This window comes from Salmo salar, chromosome ssa04 (genome assembly GCF_905237065.1).
Source record: "Salmo salar chromosome ssa04, Ssal_v3.1, whole genome shotgun sequence".
Classification (NCBI taxonomy): domain Eukaryota; kingdom Metazoa; phylum Chordata; class Actinopteri; order Salmoniformes; family Salmonidae; genus Salmo; species Salmo salar.
In genome coordinates this window covers 57,023,860-57,042,401 of record NC_059445.1, presented here as the reverse complement: position 1 = coordinate 57,042,401, position 18,542 = coordinate 57,023,860, and the positions used below count along the sequence as shown (strand labels likewise).

At 43.7% G+C, this 18,542-nt stretch overlaps 1 protein-coding gene across 5 annotated transcripts in view; it reads right to left on the bottom strand.

Moving 5' to 3' along the window:
- LOC106603510 (cytospin-B) overlaps positions 1 to 18,542 on the bottom strand; it is a 192,337-nt gene that overhangs the window by 76,026 nt on the left and 97,769 nt on the right. For all 5 annotated transcript variants that reach the window (XM_014197290.2, XM_014197289.2, XM_014197288.2 and 2 more), the window contains one exon: positions 5,279 to 6,849. In XM_014197290.2, the coding sequence (XP_014052765.2) occupies positions 5,279 to 6,849 (1,571 nt within the window). The remainder of the gene's footprint in view (positions 1 to 5,278; positions 6,850 to 18,542) is intronic.

The window sequence follows — 18,542 nt, the reverse complement described above, 5'->3', positions numbered from 1 at the left end:
GTGAGGTCTGGCACTGATGTTGGGCGATTAGGCTTGGCTCGCAGTCGGTGTTCCAATTTATCCCAAAGGTGATCAATTTGGTGAGGTCAGGGCCAGCCAAGTTCTTCCACACTGATCTGTATGTACCTCGCTTTGTGCACGGGGGCATTGTCTTTTTTTGTTGTTGTTGTTTTTTGTGTACTTTATACCCCTTTTCATCCCCAATTTCGTGATATCCAATTGGTAGTTACAGTCTTGTCCCATCGCTGCAACTCCTGTGCGAACTCGGGAGAGGCGAAGGTCGGGAGCCATGCGTCCTCCTACGGGGGCATTGTCATGCTGAAACAGGAAAGGGCCTTCCCCAAACTGTTGCCACAAAGTTGGAAGCACAGAATTGTCTAGAATGTCATTGTATGCTGTAGTGTTAAGATTTCCCTTCACCTAGCCTAATTTAACAACTATGTTTGGTCTTGTGGATGGGTGATGGGATTGCCCTGCTCTGTCTACCTTTTACATTCCTATGTGGCTCTGGGTTGGTAGCCTTTGAGATTGACATTTGAATAGGCCGATTGAATTTGGAAATACTGAAACCTATTTGTTTTAAATTTATTTGGTTTTGTCCTTATTCATTTGTATCCTATTGTTTTTGTTTTTGTTATTTCATTTTGTTTTTGTGTTGTTTTCTCCCTATTGAACTGTACATATTTGCAAGTATTGTATCTTGAAACTGTAATTGTCTTAGGACAAAAAAAAGAAAAGATTTCCCTTCACTGGAACTAAGGGGCCAAGCTCGAACCATGAAAAACAGCCCCAGAACATTATTCCTCCTCCACCAAACTTTACAGTTGGCACTATTCATTGAGGCAGGTAGTGTTCTCCTGGCATTCGCCAATCCCAGATCCGTCCGTCGGACTGCCAGATGGAGAAGTGTGATTCATCACTCCAGAGAATGCATTTTCACTGCTGCAGAGTCCAATAGCGGCAAGCTTTACACCACTCCAGCCAATGCTTGGCATAGCGATCTTAGGCTTGTGTGCGACTGCTCGGCCATGGAAACCCATTTCATGAAACTCCCGACTAACAGTTCTTGTGCTGACGTTGCTTCCAGAGGCAGTTTGGAAATCGGTAGTGATTGTTGCAACCGAGGACAGAATATTTTTATGCGCTAGGCGCTTCAGGACTCTCTGGTCCCGCTCTGTGAGCTTGTGTGGCCTACCATTTAGCGAATGAGACGTTGTTGCTCCTAGACGTTTCCACTAGACGTTTCCACGTTCCCACCAATTTGACAAACTGACTTGTTGGAAAGGTGGCATCCTATGACAGTGCCACATTGAAAGTCACTGAGCTCTTCAGTAAGGCCATTCTACTGCCAATGTTTGTCTATGGAGTGGCATGGCTGTGTGCTCGATTTTATACACCTGTCAGCAACAGGTGTGGCTGAAATACCCAAATCAACTCATTTGAAGGGGTGTCCACATACTTTTGCATATATAGCATATAGTCCCGACACAAATCTAAGGTTGCTACCCAAGCTGGCTGGACGTTGGTTCTATCTGTTCGGATGCCAGAGACGCGACACAGTCGTTAAGTCTTTTTGCTCTGTACTAAACCCAGTCGTTTGTTCTAAATGTTCCATTGCCATACTGGCTGGCAAAATTCTTATCCCTTGCTTGCTAGCTAGCCAACTACGGCTAACTTCCAATCATGTCAAACAGTGCAGCCAGAATAACAGCAAGGTAGCTGCGTTTGTGTTTGTTTAAGCTGTTTTCTAGTGACATTTATTTGGATACATCCATAACAACAAGCTAATGATGTGCATTTCACCTGGCATAGTAAATGTGCTCTCTGGTCAGGACATTGTTGTTCAGAGGAGCTAGCCAACAACACATCTAATACAATCCCTTCAAACTGATGCTGGAAAGACTGCAAACTAGCTGCATTTTGTTTAGTTTTACCTGTTTTCTATTGACATTTCTTTGTATATATCCATAAAAACAATGCCAGCTGATTCATGATTTAGACTGGCAGAGAAAACCTGTATGTCTCGTCCCGACATGTTCATTACTATGGGACAGCTGGAGATCGAATTTCAATACTGAAACGAAGTTGCAAATGTTGGAGAGAGAGACAATAAGGTTTATACAAATCTCTGCTGTTGAAAAACAAATGCTAGTTTTAAAATAAATGGGAGATAATGTCTAGATGCTTTTTATAGTGGAGATCAAGTTTATAAATTGCCTTGCTGGGCTGACAAGACAGTGGATTTGCGCAGTGAGATGGAACAGAGTGAATAGGCATTTCAACATTATAGCTTTAGCCGGTGGTAACTTGTGGACTAGACAGCGGTTGGAATGCGGTTTTAACCAATCATCATCCAGGAGTAGACCCACCCACTGTATAACACAGCATACTGTATATACAGTGCATTCAGAAAGCATTCAGACCCCTTGACTTTTTCCACATTTTGTTACGGCCTTATTCTAAAATGGATTTAAAAAATAATAATTCTCATCACTCTACACACAAAACCCAATAATGACAAAGCGACATTTTTGCAAATGTATTACAAATTAAAAACAGAAATACCTTATTTACATAAGTATTCAGACCCTTTGTTATGAGGCTCAAAATTAAACTCAGGGGCATCCTGTTTCCATTGATCATCCTTGAGATGTTTCTACAACTTGATTGGAGTCCACCTGTGTGTGGTAAATTCAATTGATTGGACATGATTTGGAAATGCACACATCTATCTATATAAGGTCCCATAGTTGACAGTGCATGTCAGAGCAAAAACCAAGCCATGAGGTCGAAGGAATAATCTGCAGAGCTCCGAGACAGGATTGTGTCGATGCACAGATCTGGGGAAGGGTACAAACACATTTCTGCAGCATTGAAGCTCCCCAAGAACACAGTGGCGTCCATCATTCTTAAATGGAAGAAGTTTGGAACCACCAAGACTCTTCCTAGAGCTGAACGCCCGTCCAAACTGAGCAATTGGGGGAGAAGGGCCTTGGTCAGGGAGGTAACCAAGAACCCGATGGTCAATCTGACAGCACTCCAGAGTTCGTCTGTAGAGATGGGAGAACCTTCCAGAAGGAAAACCATCTCTGCAGCACTCCACCAATCAGGCCTTTATGATAGAGTGGCCAGATGGAAGCCACTCCTCAGTAAAAGGCACGACAGCCTGCTTGGAGTTTGCCAAAAGGCACCTAGAGGACTCTCAGACCATGAGAAACAAGATTCTCTGGTCTGATGAAACCTAGATTGAACTCTTTGGCCTGAATGCCAAGCGTCACGTCTGGAGGAAACCTGGCACCATCCCTACAGTGAAGCGTGGTGGTGGCAGCATCATGCTGTGGGGATGTTTTCAGCGGCAGGGACTGGAAGACTAATCAGGATCGAGGGAAAGGTAAACGGAGAAAAGTACAGAGACATCCTTGATGAAAACCTGCTCCAGAGCGTTTAGGACCTCAGACTGGGGCGAAGGTTCACCTTCCAACAGGACAACAACCCAAAGCACACAGCCAAACAACGCAGGAGTGGCTTCGGGACAAGTCTCTGAATGTCCTTGATTGGCCCAGCCAGAGCCCGGACTCTCTCTGGAGAGACCTGAAAATAGCTGTGTAGCGACGCTCCCCATCCAACCTGACAAGAACTTGAGAGGATCTGCAGAGGAGAATGGAAGAAACTCCCCAAATACAGGTGTGCCAAGCTTGTAGTGTCATATCCAAGAAGACTCAAGGCTGTAATCGCTGCCAAAGTTGCTTCAACAAAGTACTGAGTAAAGGGTCTGAATACTGATGTAAATGTGATATTTAAGTTTTACATTTTTTATACATTTGCAAAAAAATCTAAAAACCTGTTTTTGCTTTGTCATTGTGGGGTATTGTGTGCAGATTGATGAGGGAAAAAGACAATTTAATACATTTCAGAGTAAGGCTGTAACGTAACAAAATGTGGAAAATGTCAAGGGGTCTGAATACGTTCCGAATGCAATGTACAGGTAACTGTCAAAATAATGGAAAAACTTGAGTAAATGAGTGATACAAAGTATATTGAAAGCAGGTGCTTCCACACAGCTGTGCATCCTAAGTTCATGAAGCAATTAACATCCCATTATGCGTAGGGTCATGTATAAAAATGCTGGGCAGGCCATTATTTTGGCTACCATGGCTATGCCCCCATAGGATGATAATGCCACCATCAACAGGGCACGAGTGGTTTGATGAGCATGAAAACTATGTAAACCATATGCCATGGTCACTCAGTCACCAGATTTCAACCCAATTAAACACTCGAATTCTGGAGCGGTGCCTGAGACAGCGTTTTCCACAACTATCAACAAAATAAAACACCAAATGAGGGAATTTCTCACGAAAGAATGGCGATTCATCCCTCCAATAGAGCTCCAGTCACGTGTAGAATCTATGCCAAGGTGCATTGAAGCTGTTCTGGCTCGTGGTGGTATAAAACCCTATTAAGACACTATGTTGGTGTTTCCTTTATTTTGGCAGTTACCTGTACATACTGTAGAACAGTTGTCACCAGCTGATCGATCGTGATCTCCAAGCCATTCCTAGTCAATCACCAAACATTTCTGTAAAAAACCCAGCGATAAAGACTTGCGATCCTTTTTTTTTTACTTGTTTTGCGCTGTTGACAGTAGGTGCACTTGATTCAGAAGCCCTACAGCCAGGGAAAGCAAGGTGTTCCCGGCAGGCCCAGAGAGCAAATCAAGTGCACCTACAGTATAGGCCTACAGCTGGCCAATCAGATAGCCCAGATCCGTGTCTGCACATTTTCCTTGCGCCATAGACTGTAAAAATAGGCCTCCAACGCACAGCAAAGTTGATAATAAGACTTTAAGACAAAGACTAGAGAGAGACTCAAGGAATACAGCAAAGAGCTGATGTTTTTATGAGTAAATTCATGTTTAGGTTGTTATTCAGCACTGTCTTTGTTCAAAGGTTTTATAAGCCATAAAATGCACATTTGATAAGCGTGCGTTGTTATTATTTGTGGCTTGTGTCATTAAAAAAAGAAAAAATCTGAGCGGTAGATCTCGGCTTGCATTTTGACTCAGAAAGTGATCTTGACTCAGAAAAGGTTGGTGACCACTGCTGTAGAATAATACATCACAAGATCCATAAATTACAGCCTACACTGAAGAAGGTAAAATGACGATTTAGGGCTACAGACTGCCAGAGGATAAGTTGTAGCTTGGTATCCCACCCACCTTGGTGAGAAATAAAGTTTCTACTCTATTCTATTCTATATGGCTTGGTGTCCCACCCACCTTGGAGAGCAGTCCCTGGGCATGTTCAGTGTCGGTCTGGGTCTGTAGCAGCTCCTGCCGCAGCCCTGTTACCTCCCCCTCCAGTCTGTCTCTCTCAGCGTGGGCCACCTTCAGCAGCCTCTGCAGCTCTGTGCTGTCCCCAGCACTCTGCATGGCCTTCAGTTCCCCAACCTTCTGCCTCTCTATGTCCACCTGGGCTTTGAGCCGTCCGTTCTTCACCCTCAGGGCGTCCGCTGCCGCCTTGTGTTCCTCAGCCGCCCGTGTCATCTCACCCCCGGCCTCCTCCTCCCTCTCCACCTGGCACTGGAGGCCGTCCCTCTCTTCTCTGAGGGACCTCACCTGCCCCTGGGCCTCCTGGTGCTCCTGCTCCAGGGCCCTCAAGCTCCCCGTCAGCTGCTGCTGGATGTCCACCAGCTTTTCCCTCTCGAAGCGAGAGCTCTGCACCAGGTCAGTGTAGCGCTGCTCCAGCTCGGCTGCCCGGTCCTCGTCCCCGCTCTGGGCCTGGGCTGCCTCCTGCAGCCTCCCAGCCAGGGCCTCGTTCTTCTGGGCCAGCAGCTCCACCCTCTCCCTCTGCTGCTGCAGCGACGTCTGTAGGAGGCCCTTCTCCTCGGCCAAGCGCTCGTTCTCAGCCGTCAGCTCCTGGACCACCTGCTGCTGGTCAGCCAGCTCCTGTAGTGTGGCCTGGAGCTCCTCTGCCGTGCTGTGCTGACTCTCCTCCATCTTCTTGATCTGCTCCGTCAGCCTCTCCACTGAGGGGTCGCGACCCTGACCCTTCCCCACACCTACAACCCCTACACCACCACAGCCCCCATCGCTGCTGCTCACTGAGTCAGACCGCGACGGGATCTTCTCAAACTCTGAGGAGTCTGGCGAGGGCGAGCCCTTGGTGATGTCACTGCTGGAGGAGACTGAGGTTTTGAGCGGGCTGGGTATGGCTGACTTGGCTGGGGGAGTGGTGTTGTTGTCTAAAGGGAGGCCGTTGATGGAGTGCTTGGAGGGGCTGGTGGTGGTGGTAGTGTTGTTGGACAGAGGAGAGGCAGGCGAGGACTCCAGGGAGAAAAGCTTCTCCTTCAGGACCTGGTTCTCCTCCCTCAGAGCCGCCAGCTCCCTCTGGAACTTCCCGTTCTTCTCCCTCAGCTCCCCAACCAGGGCCTGGGCGTCTGTAGCCTGCTGGGATGGGCCTTGGCCCTGCTCGGGGGCACCCTCAGGTGGAATGGAGGGGGTGTTGTGAGGTGAGGACGACGAGGCTTTCCCCCGGCAGCGCTGCAGCTCCATCCTCAGCTTGCTGATCTCAAACTCCTTCGCCTTGGCTTCAGCCAGCAGCTCCTTAATCTGGCACTCCAGGAAGCCTCTCTCCGAGCCCTCAGCGTCTATCCTGGGCTTTGTGGTGGTGGATCCGCGCTGGTGCTTGGTTGCTAGGGTGGCCAGGCTGGAGGTGCTGGCGCTGGGGACCATCTTCTTGTTCGTGGAGGTCCTCAACTGGTCCCTGAGTGACACGCGGTCTCTGGACATGGTGGGGGGGATCTCCCTGGGGGCAGGGATTCCAGACTTCTTAGATCCTGATTGAATACCTGGAAAATATAATCAAAACATACATTCAGCCTTCTGCTTTCTTTCTTCTTATTTTTTTAATGAAAATCCACTAGTAAAAGTGGTAATGCATTTGATTAATGTCTGTAATGTCCTCACGATTCAATAGAAACAATTTCACACTCAGATTGAAGCTCAGTTGTGATGCTGTGTTAATATGATGCTGTGATTGTCATCATCAGGGGTCAATCATCCATTCATCGATCCCTTTTTTATTGTGATGGCTGGTTGGTTGACACTGTGTCTGTGTTACTGTGGCCATTGAAACACAGGGCAGACTTCAGTTGCATGGCATTTCAGTTGATCCACAGGGCTTGACTGGTATTTTCTCTCTCTCTCTCTCTCTCTAATAAGAAGAGCTTTTACTGATTCATCCCCCGCGTGAGCAGGACGCTGTCTGAAAGGCTTTTATTGTTTGTTTTGAAATAATCAGCAAACAGCAACACAGACACATTGGAGTTCTTGTTACAAGGGATGACAATGGTCTGGGGCACGTGGAACGTTCCAGCACAAAGCAACCCGTCAGTGGACAGACACAAAGGGAGCGCTGTGTTGGTGACACTACACTGACTTCTATCAACCCCAGAGGGCACAGAATACTGCACAGCCTGGGCAAGAAGAGATAAAGTAGGCTACTGTATAACCCCATAAACAACACACACACACACACACACACACACACACACACACACACACACACACACACACACACACACACACACACACACACACACACACACACACACACACACACACACACACACACACACACAAAGAAAGAAACATTCAAGATACACTGGCAAGTTGGCTCACATCCACACCTACAAACAAACACACACTCACAAACAAAGAGTCTCAGCTCATTTGGAATGGAAATCCTACACCCCTCTGGGCTCTTAAAGCACTTCTCCATTGATGGCCACTTTGCAGGGTGTGCCTGCCAAGCCTCAGACAATCTCAGGGGCACAGCGTGGATTAGCATTCTTAAAGTAGGGCTCTGTGGATGAAAAGTTGCTGATGAGGCCGGAAACACAGAGAAACAGAAACGTACTTTATCAGCACTCAAATATGCTTCTTCTATATAAAGCAAGGAGCTCAGAACTCAGTTTATATTCATTACTTTTTGATAATATAATCATAAATTAAAATGCCACATTTCTATATATAGCAAGGCCATTAGAATGCTTTCTTTTAATAATAACACTGTCGTAAATTCTTATATTTGCGAAAAATCACAATAAACCGCCAAATAGTTCCGGTAAAACATTAAAAAGCTATAAAAATACCAGGTCAGATTGGCTGGCACACAGAGTGACTGCAGACAGTATGGTTTGGCCTTCAGTCAAACTGTGCTTAAAAATAAGAACCTAAATACTCAGCATGAGTGAGAGCAAGAAAAAGCCAGTCATTTAAATTCCCATTAATCACCTTCGCATTGGTTCTCTATCAGTCAGGTCAAGTGAACTCCAGTGAAATTCCCACTAGACTAGCCTCTGCTCTGCCAAGATCCCAGGCTGCCATGAAAAATCTATAATCACTTACTTCTCTGTACATTTTACAGTGGATGCCTCCGTTACAGACACTCCTAAATTATGTATTATCACATGGAAGATTTTAAGATTTTAACAGTCTACTTGTATATGAACAAAGACAGTGATGAAATGAAAGGTTAAAAATGACTTATCATAATGCATTACAGATTGACATATTAAGATGTTTGGGGGTGCATGTACTGTATGTACAAACCGAAACAGACAGACAGAACGTGACAAAGACAGCATATACAGTAGGTCACACCTATTGGTCATATGGGACATATTCATGCAAATTCTCTTATTCTCATTACTTATAGGGGAAGAAAAGCAAAGGGAGAGAGAGAGAGAAATAAATAAAGGGAGAGAGAAATAGAAGGAGAGAGAAATGAGAGGCGGATGTGTTTAAGGTCAATCCGTTTCCAATAAGATGACTAATGTTTGGAGTTGAAGTGAGATTCTGGGACATCTCCCATTCACAGCCCCCACATACATTAAAATTCTCCTTCCCAGTCCAACTGAATAAAACCCATATGGACTGTATGAAATTACTTTCCTCGTTTAAGTAGTCACCTCCCTTTTACCATGACTTCACTACAGCTTGTCCCTGCGCACATAGCCATGACATAAATCTGTGTGCGAAACGAGCCAACTAATACGTGAACAGTTCCAGTACAGTATAATACAATACCGCGAAAGGGAGGCTGGCTGGAACAGTGACACTGGAACACAGACTGTCCAGACCTGGGTTCAAATAGTATTTGAAATTAGTTGTGCTTTATTGAGCTTGCCTGGCACAGTTGAGAAAACAAATACGAGTCTATTTCAGATGTGGTCTGACTGTCCACATTTCATATAAAGATGCCTCACAATGGAACTCACTCTCTCTCAGATTCATTGCATCAATAATTAATAATAATATAAAATAGTGATATTCAAAAAAGTTATTATAAAAATAAATAATAAGATTAAAATGGTAACTCTCTCAAATTCAAACTGCTTTATTGGCATGAAAATCAGTGTCAATATTGCCAAAGCAATAATGTATACAATATACATTGTTATAAAATAATGAATAATAATATAAAATAGTGATATTGAAAGGTACAGAAGATAGGCCTATTTGACAGTCTGATCATTCAAACCATGCATTTTTTTTGTTGATCGACAGCTTTTTTCTCAACAAGCCTTCTTTCATGGTATTCATAGATCACAAAGTTATCCTCAGTGATGATAGCCACCATATGTTTTTCATCATTTAAAAGAAGGTCAAAGGAAAGCACAAACAAGACAAACTGTGAGTGAATAGTCAAGAGAAACTATTTAAAACCCTCAGTTGGGACAAACGCTTCCTGACTCTAAAGTTATCTGGGTCTGACTTGCCAAGCCTTTGATAGACAATGACAACTCCCCATTTTAGAGGCTACTGAAACAGGGAAAGGGAGGGGGATGGAGGGAGAAACAGAGATGAGAGAGAACGGCAGAGAGGGAGAGAGAGTGTAAGGTGGAGAGAGAGAGTGTAAAAGAGAGAGTGTAAAAGAGAGAGAGAGCGCGAGTGAAAGTGAAACAGGGATGGGGATGACTGCAGCGTTCCCTCAATCCTAATTTATCTTTGTATTCCATGCCGTACGGCTCAACTCATGGTCCATTCACGCACAGGCAGCTCTGGGAGGAACTAAATCAGCCCCCTGTAGGGGGTCTGAGCTGGGGGGGCGGGGGTTTGAATGCCTCTCAGAGGTGCTCCCCCCCACAGCCTCTGGAGACTGGCTCTCATTTATAGCAAAGTGTAAATAATGTGAAACACAAGCTTTGGAGAGAAAGAGAAATATCGCAGCCAAGTAGAATGGGCTTTCTCTCATAAAGGCCCCCTTTATGTTGAGGAACAAGAGAAATGATACTACATAACATTTTGTAACACAGAGGTTTTTGTGCTGAAAGCATGTCTTTTCTCATGTGGTAAGAAATACAATTTCACAATAGTGAATTGAGAGCATGGCCAAATCATGTCGTTTTGGATGAGAAGCCACAGTAAGAGGGTTTAGATTGCAGGCGGCCAAATAAAGCCGGCAGTGACAGCCAAGTTTAAAAGGCCGGGCCAAAGTCATTAACCCAAACTTTTAACTTAAAATATTCATGTTTCTACACAGAAAATTGGCTAGTGTTAACAAGTGTTGATTTTTCAGTGTAACATTTCTAGTGTTGATTCAAGTGTTAAATTAACTCAGCAAAGAGTTGAATTAACAATCAGTGGTGTAAAAGAACACCAGTGTTGGTGTTAATAACAAAAGTTGAGCCAAAACCACGCACATCATTAACATATTTCCCAGCATGCTCTATTGCAGGTTATTATTGTTTATATGCTTTAGGTAATGCTATATCTTAGTCTTCCCAACCCTGGCAGGCATTCTGAATGCAGATTGCAGGTGAATAAATTGATTGATTAGTTAATCTTATGCTACTCAAATTTAAATAACATTTTTCTAAACAAATCCAATCTGTTAGTTGGAATTATTGCACCCGTTACTGAAATGGTTGTTCCAGTTTAGATGCTTTAGGTAATGCTATATCTTAGTCTCCCCAACCCTGGCAGTCATTCTGAATGCAGGTTGCAGGTCAATAAATGTTTGTACAAATATTGGATATCCCTAGTGATTGGAAACTGAGGCTTTCTGAAGCCTATGGGGCTTTCACCAAATTGTGCCGAAAGACAGTTCATTCCTCAAAGCTTTAAACGCAATGCACATTAGTGACTGGTCAAGATCTGCTGGTCAAGAAATAAATATCAGCATGTTTCAGAATCACCTTTATACGCCAAGTACATTTACACATACCGGTATTTGTCTTAGTGAGAAAGTGCTGCCAGCAATAGACAATATACAAACAGAATACAGACACAGACGTCATACAGAATATACAATATCAGAACAGTAAACATAAAACTGTTGGGTATAGGCTGATTACAGTGGGAATATATGTCTCTATATCTATATATTTGATGTTTATACAGACACTTTTCACCCCTGCATTCATCAAAACGTTGTGGCGCAATGGATAGATGTGAATTTTTATAAACTAAAGTTAGTAATAATGTTGGGTTTGCATTCCACATCCTGCTTACCTTTTCTGACTCCTGGTTCACAATTTAAAAAAATAAATAAAACTGCATCTGTGGTATTGTTTAAGATGCTGAAGACAAAATATTATCATAGGATAAACTAAATGAAACAAATTATTTGAACAACAATTTAACAATGTGCAGATAGTGGGGATTCACAGAAAATTATTTTCCAAACTTAGCCAGGATTCGATTCTGCGCCTAAGGTGTCTGATTGCTCCGTATTCCTCGACCCTACCTGCCGAGTTACCGTCCAGGTGCTATGTATTGAAAAAAATCGAAGTAAATTGGTAAATAAAGTGTCCAGTAGAGGTCGGTGGTTGAAAGCAACTAGGCTCAAAGTTAGAAATACAATGTAGCCAGTGTTTCAAAGGCTGAGTTTAGACAGGCAAGTCCATTTCTAATCTTTTTTTCACAAATTAGTATTTTGACCAATCAGATCAGCTCTGAAAACGATCTGATGTGAACAGATCTGATGTGATTGGTCAAAAGACCAATTAGTGGGGACTATCATTTGTTTTTCAACTGGACAATGACCCAAAACACACCTCCAGGCTGTTTAAGTGGGAGTGCTGCATCAGATGACCTGGCCTCCACAATCACCCCACCTCAACCCAATTGAGATAGTTTGGGATGAGTTGGACCGCAGAGTTAAGCAAAAGCAGCCAACAAGTGCTCAGCATATGTGGGCTCCTTCACGACTGTTGGAAAAGCATTCCTCATGAAGCTGGTTGAGAGAACGCCAAGAGTGTACAAAGCTGTTATCAAGGCAAAGGGTGGCTACTTTGAAGAATCTCAAATATAAAATATATTTTGATTTGTTTATAACTTTTTTGGTTACTACATGATTCCATATGTGCTATTTCATAGTTTTGATGTCTTCACTATTATTCTACAATGTATAACATAGTAAAAATAAAGAAAAACCCTGGAATGAGTAGGTGTGTCCACATTTTTGACTGATAGTGCATTCGGAAAGTATTCAGACCCCTTGACTTTTTCCACATTTTGTTACGTTACAGCCTTATTATAAAATTGATTAAAATAATTGTTTTCCTCATCAATCTACACACAATAACCCGTAATGACAAAGTGAAAACAGGTTTTTAGAAATTTTTGCAAATGTATTAAAAATAAAAAACAGAAATACCTTATTTACAAAAGTATTCAGACCCTTTGCTATGAGACTCGAAATTGAGCTCAGGTGCATCCTGTTCCATTGATCATCCTTGATGTTTCTACAACTTGATTTGAGTCCACCTGTGGTAAATTCAATTGATTGGACATGATTTGGAAAGGCACACACCTGTCTATATAAGGTCCCACAGTTGACAGTGCATGTCAGAGCAAAAACTAAGCCATGAGGTCAAAATAATTGTCTGTAGAGCTCCGAGACAGGACTGTGTCGAGGCACAGATCTGGGGAAGGGTACCAAAACATTTCTGCAGCATTGAAGGTCCCCAAGAACACAGTGGCGTCCATCATTCTTAAATGGAAGAAGTTTGGAACCACCAAGACTTTTCCTAGAGGTGAATGCCCGGACAAACTGAGAAATCAGGGGGAAGGGCCTTGATCAGAGAGATGACCAAGAACCCGATGGTAACTCTGACAGAGCTCCAGAGTTCCTCTGTGGAGAGGGGAAAACCTTCCAGAAGGGCAACCATCTCTGCAGCACTCCACCAATCAGGCCTTTATGATAGAGTGGCCAGATGGAAGCCACACCTCAGTAAAAGGCACATGAGAGCCCGCTGGGAGTTGCCAAAAGGCACCTAAAGGACTCTCAGAGACCATGAGAAACCAAGATTGAACTCTTTGGCCTGAATGCCTCGCGTCATGTCTGGAGGAAACCTGGCACCATCCCTACCATTAAGCATGGTAGCAGCATCATGCTGTGGGGATGTTTTTCAGCAGCAGGGACTGGAAGACTAGTCAGAATCGACGGAAAGATGAACGGAGCAAAGTACAGAGAGATCCTTGATAAAAACCTGCTACAGAACGCTCAGGACCTGACTGGGGCGAAGGTTCACCTTCCAACAGGACAACAACCCTAAGCACACAGCCAAGACAATGCAGGAGTGGCTTCAGGACAAGTCTCTGAATGTCCTTGAGTGGCCCAGCCAGAGCCTGGTCTTGAACCCGATCAAACACATCTGGAGAGACCTGAAAACAGATGTGCAGCGATGCAGAGCTTAAGAGGATCTGCAGAGAAGAATGGGAGAAACTCCCCAAATACAGGTGTGCCAAGTTTGTAGCTTCATACCCAAGAAGATTAGAGGCTGTAATCGCTGTCAACGGTGCTTCAACAAAGTACTGAGTAAAGGGTCTGATTACTTTTGTAAATGTGATATTTCATATTTCAGCGATATAAATGTGATATTTCAGGTTTCTAAAAACCAGTGTTTGCGTTGTCATTATGGGGTATTGTGTGTAGATTGATGAGGAAAAAATGTAATACATTTTAGAATAAGGCTGTAACGTAACAAAATGTAAGGGGTCTGAATTCTTTCCGAATGAACTGTATAAAAAAATGTGGATCCATAATTCAATAATTACCAATAAAAACTAGAGATCATTTACAATCACTGTTGGGGGAGGGGGAATCTTAATAGGTTCTTTCAAGATTTGATACTAGTGTGCTGCAATTTCAATATAGTGTGGATTCCTCTGTTGTGTGGTTCTACGCCCTGAGCTATCTTGATAAAAACAATGCCCTTTCAGCAGAGGTTTGTCAGTTCCGACACCCTATAAGTTGGTTGAGTAATGTACAAATCTTTAAATGTCATCAATCACGTGATATTTTTATTTTGACACAAGAATTGATATTTTTCTATTGGATCAGACTGCTAAGAAAATGTTTGATATATTTTCTATATATCCCCATTCTGGTTGGATCCCCCCTCAAAATACAAATCACTTTGCAATAGAGCATAATGTGACTTGCAGGCCTGATGTGGCCTGTAAACCATGAGTTTCAATTTGAATGGAAACATATTCGCTTAGGATCTCACTTGGTGATGGCCACAGGACCAAAAATGTATGAATGCAAACAATCATGTCTCTGTCACTAACAAATACAGTCATGGGTTGTAACTCTATAATTAACTCGAAAGGCACACTGGGGAATATGCAAATAAGGCATTACACTAAGCAAAGTTTTAATTAAACACTGAAAAGTGTGGACCCGTATAGACACTGGAATAGTGTTACATTTAACACTCTCAGAATTGATTCAACAGTGGAGAATTTGTGGTGTGCTGACACCAGAAAAAACACATCCACACAGAGAGAACCATTGTTAGTAACCCCACTTTTGATCACCTTGAATCCTGCTGAAATGCTCTCCTGTAATTGCTATATATACATTAAATTGTTTGATTAATTAATTAATAACACACAGTCAGTCTCCCGATAATCCGAAAGTACTCAAGTGTGAGTACTTCATCACAATAATGCACTCTGGTGCATAGCTATCTTTTTAATGAAGATTAGGTTTAAAATCACAGCAGGCCAGGGGATATGCGCCTGAGTGGCTTCTGGACACCATCCAGCATTACCAGCCAGCCAAGCCAGCAGCCAAGAGGTAACTGGGTGCATTGTGAAGGGAAGGCAGCCCCTGGCCCAGCCAGTCTTTAATTTACAGCCATGGGGGGGACAGGAGAAGGAGTGATAACAGATTAGTGTCCGGGGCTGTCCGGGGCTGGTCAGGCAGGACAAGTGTCAGAACAACCGTTGGCATCTGAGATGACACAGTGACATAGTCAGTGCAATCAGTGGTATTACCTTTGAGAGGGAAAGAACCCCCCCACCCCTCCCCCCATCTCATTTCCCCACCACACACACACACGCACGCAAACAAACCCATACATGCGTCCACGCGCACGCACACGTACCATTTCCAACTCTAACCCCCCCTCTGGAGTTCCAGGAAGTGCTGTCTAATGTTTTCCAGTCAGGTGGATGTGGGGGTTACAGAGCAGTCAGACAGAAACAATATCAGTCACTCTCTGTCTGTCTGGGGTTTCCTGTTGTACAGGCAGCAACTGGACAGGACATAGCCTGGTGGTCCCAGATCTGTTTATGCTGTCTTGCCAACTCAACACAGGAGTTGGCAAGATAGCACAAACAGATGTGTGACCAGGCTAGACAGGACGCGGATGAGGAGTGAGTGGGTAGACTGGAGCTTATCTCTCAGATCCTGAGCTCACACAGGCATTCCACTCCTCTCGCTGGTGCAGAAGAGAGACACAGAGCAGGGTTTCCATGTGTGTCACAACTGTGACACAGCAAATGGAATGGTCAACCAGCATGGTCAGTCAGTCAGTCAGACAGGATGGAATAGCGAAGTCAGTCAGTCAGGGACAGGGGAGGCAATGTCCGTGCTGACTCGCACAGTCCAGGTAACCCATCATCCAAACCCTCTTTCAAATAATACATTGAGCATTTGATTGAGCCTGTCGGGAGTGCCATAATATGGGCAGGATTTGCATATTTGGGACTCTTCCATTGTTTCCATATTGCCAGCAGCCAGACAAACTCAATCAGATTCTATTTGAAACCAGGTCTGTTATCATCAGACAAACATCATACAACAATTATCATCATCTTAACTCTTCTAGTAGAAATGAATACCACCGATTAGGAGTTAGCAAGTCACCACTTAAAGAAAAATAGCCTGTAATAAGTAGAACACAATTTGAGAGTCTATCTCTATTTGCAATACATAGTAACTGGACAGATTTCCCACTATGGTTCCCTAAAGTCAGATGAAGGTTTACATTCACAATGGCCAAAACTTATTCTCTTGGCTTCAGGTCCCAAAGAATGGACAGATATTCCACAATAGTTCCTGAATATGAGTACATGAAAGTAAAAGTTAGACAAAAGGTCTAGCCTAAATGCACTTACACTGTGCATTAAGGTTCTACATAATTTCTTGGCCCCAAGGATCCAGGTCCCAAAAACTTTGGGTCAAATTCAGGACATGACATCATAATGTGGAGGAGGACGACGTACAGTATCATTAGAGAGCGGATCTGCAGATCACATCTGATTTAGAGCCCAGAATGTTTTACAATGTCACCAGATACATGTTATGGTCCTACTGTAGCAGCAGGGAATATAGTAAACAGGCAATCCTTATTTATGCAGGATTTCAATAAGCCCCCCATTTCCCATAGACTACAGTACACCACTAAAGAGGCACGTCAATTAAAAGGAATCTGTGGTGTAATTGTGGTGTAAAAAGTGGTGTAATTGCATTTGCTGGTGATCGGGGGGTGGTGTAAATCAGGTAATGATCTGGATACACAGACAGTTGCTAGGACCATGGAGGGTAAGCAGCAGCAGCACATAACGTTAGTGCTTTGTGAGTGTGCGCTTTGGGGCTGGTTTAAAGGTCTTTGTCTGGCTTTGTATGGGCTTTCCAGACTATTGAGTGTAGGAAATTATTGCATTGGGGAATTGACTGGATATATTATATCTGTAGCTGGGAAAAGTCCAGTATCTGATCCTCAAACCCAACAAACCTTTCCCTTGTTCTTTGTGATTATATCTTAATATCTTTACTCCTGTAGATCTTACATACTGCCATCATGTCTATAGAGGGATTATTAACATAGTACCATAACCTTCCCACCAGAGATTTTGACCAGTGATAATAACCAATGGGCTCAGATCCCCACTCTTCATCTTCAGCAGTGATCCACCACATCCCTGCCAGACCATGGGCCGGACAGTTTGCTTTTCAAGAACCAAACAAGACTGAAAATATTTTACTATGATAGTAAAATCTGGCCACAATGCTGGCCTTTAGGAGTATATACAGTGAGGGAAAAAAGTTTTTGATCCCCTGCTGATTTTGTACATTTGCCCACTGACAAAGAAATTATCAATCTATAATTTTAATGGTAGGTTTATTTGAACAGTGAGAGACAAAATAACAACAAAAAAATCCAGAAAAACGCATGTCAAAAATGTTATAAATTGATTTGCATTTTAATGAGGGGAATAAGTATTTGACCCCCTTTCAATCAGAAAGATTTCTGGCTCCCAGGTGTCTTTTATACAGGTAACGAGCTGAGATTAGGAACACACTCTTAAAGGGAGTGCTCCTAATCTCAGTTTGTTACCTGTATAAAAGACACCTGTCCACAGAAGCAATCAATCAATCAGATTCCAAACTCTCCAAACTCGCCAAGACCAAAGAGCTCTCCAAGGATGTCAGGGACAAGATTGTAAACCTACACAAGGCTGGAATGGGCTACAAGACCATCGCCAAGCAGCTTGGTGAGAAGGTGACAACATTTGGTGCGATTATTCGCAAATGGAAGAAACACAAAAGAACTGTCAATCTCCCTCGGCCTGGGGCTCCATGCAAGATCTCACCTCGTGGAGTTGCAATGATCATGAGAACGGTGAGGAATCAGCCAGGAACTACACGGGAGGATCTTGTCAATGATCTCAAGGCAGCTGGGACCATAGTCACTAAGAAAAAATTGGTTACACACTACGCCGTGAAGGACTGAAATCCTGCAGCGCCCGCAAGTTCCCCCTGCTCATAGAAAGCACATATACATGCCCGTCTGAAGTTTGCCAATGAACATCTGAATGATTCTGAGGACAACTGGGTGAAAGTGTTGTGGTCAGATGAGACCAAAATGGAGCTCTTTGGCATCAACTCAACTCGCCGTGTTTGGAGGAGGAGGAATGCTGCCTATGACCCCAAGAACACCATCCCCACCGTCAAACATGGAGGTGGAAACATTATGCTTTGGGGGTGTTTTTCTGCTAAAGGGACAGGACAACTTCACCGCATCAAAGGGACGATGGACAGGGCAGTGTACCGTCAAATCTTGGGTGAGAACCTCCTTCCCTCAGCCAGGGCATTGAAAATGGGTCGTGGATGGGTATTCCAGCATGACAATGACCCAAAACACATGGCCAAGGCAACAAAGGAGTGGCTCAAGAAGAAGCACATTAAGGTCCTGGAGTGGCCTAGCCAGTCTCCAGACCTTAATCCCATAGAAAA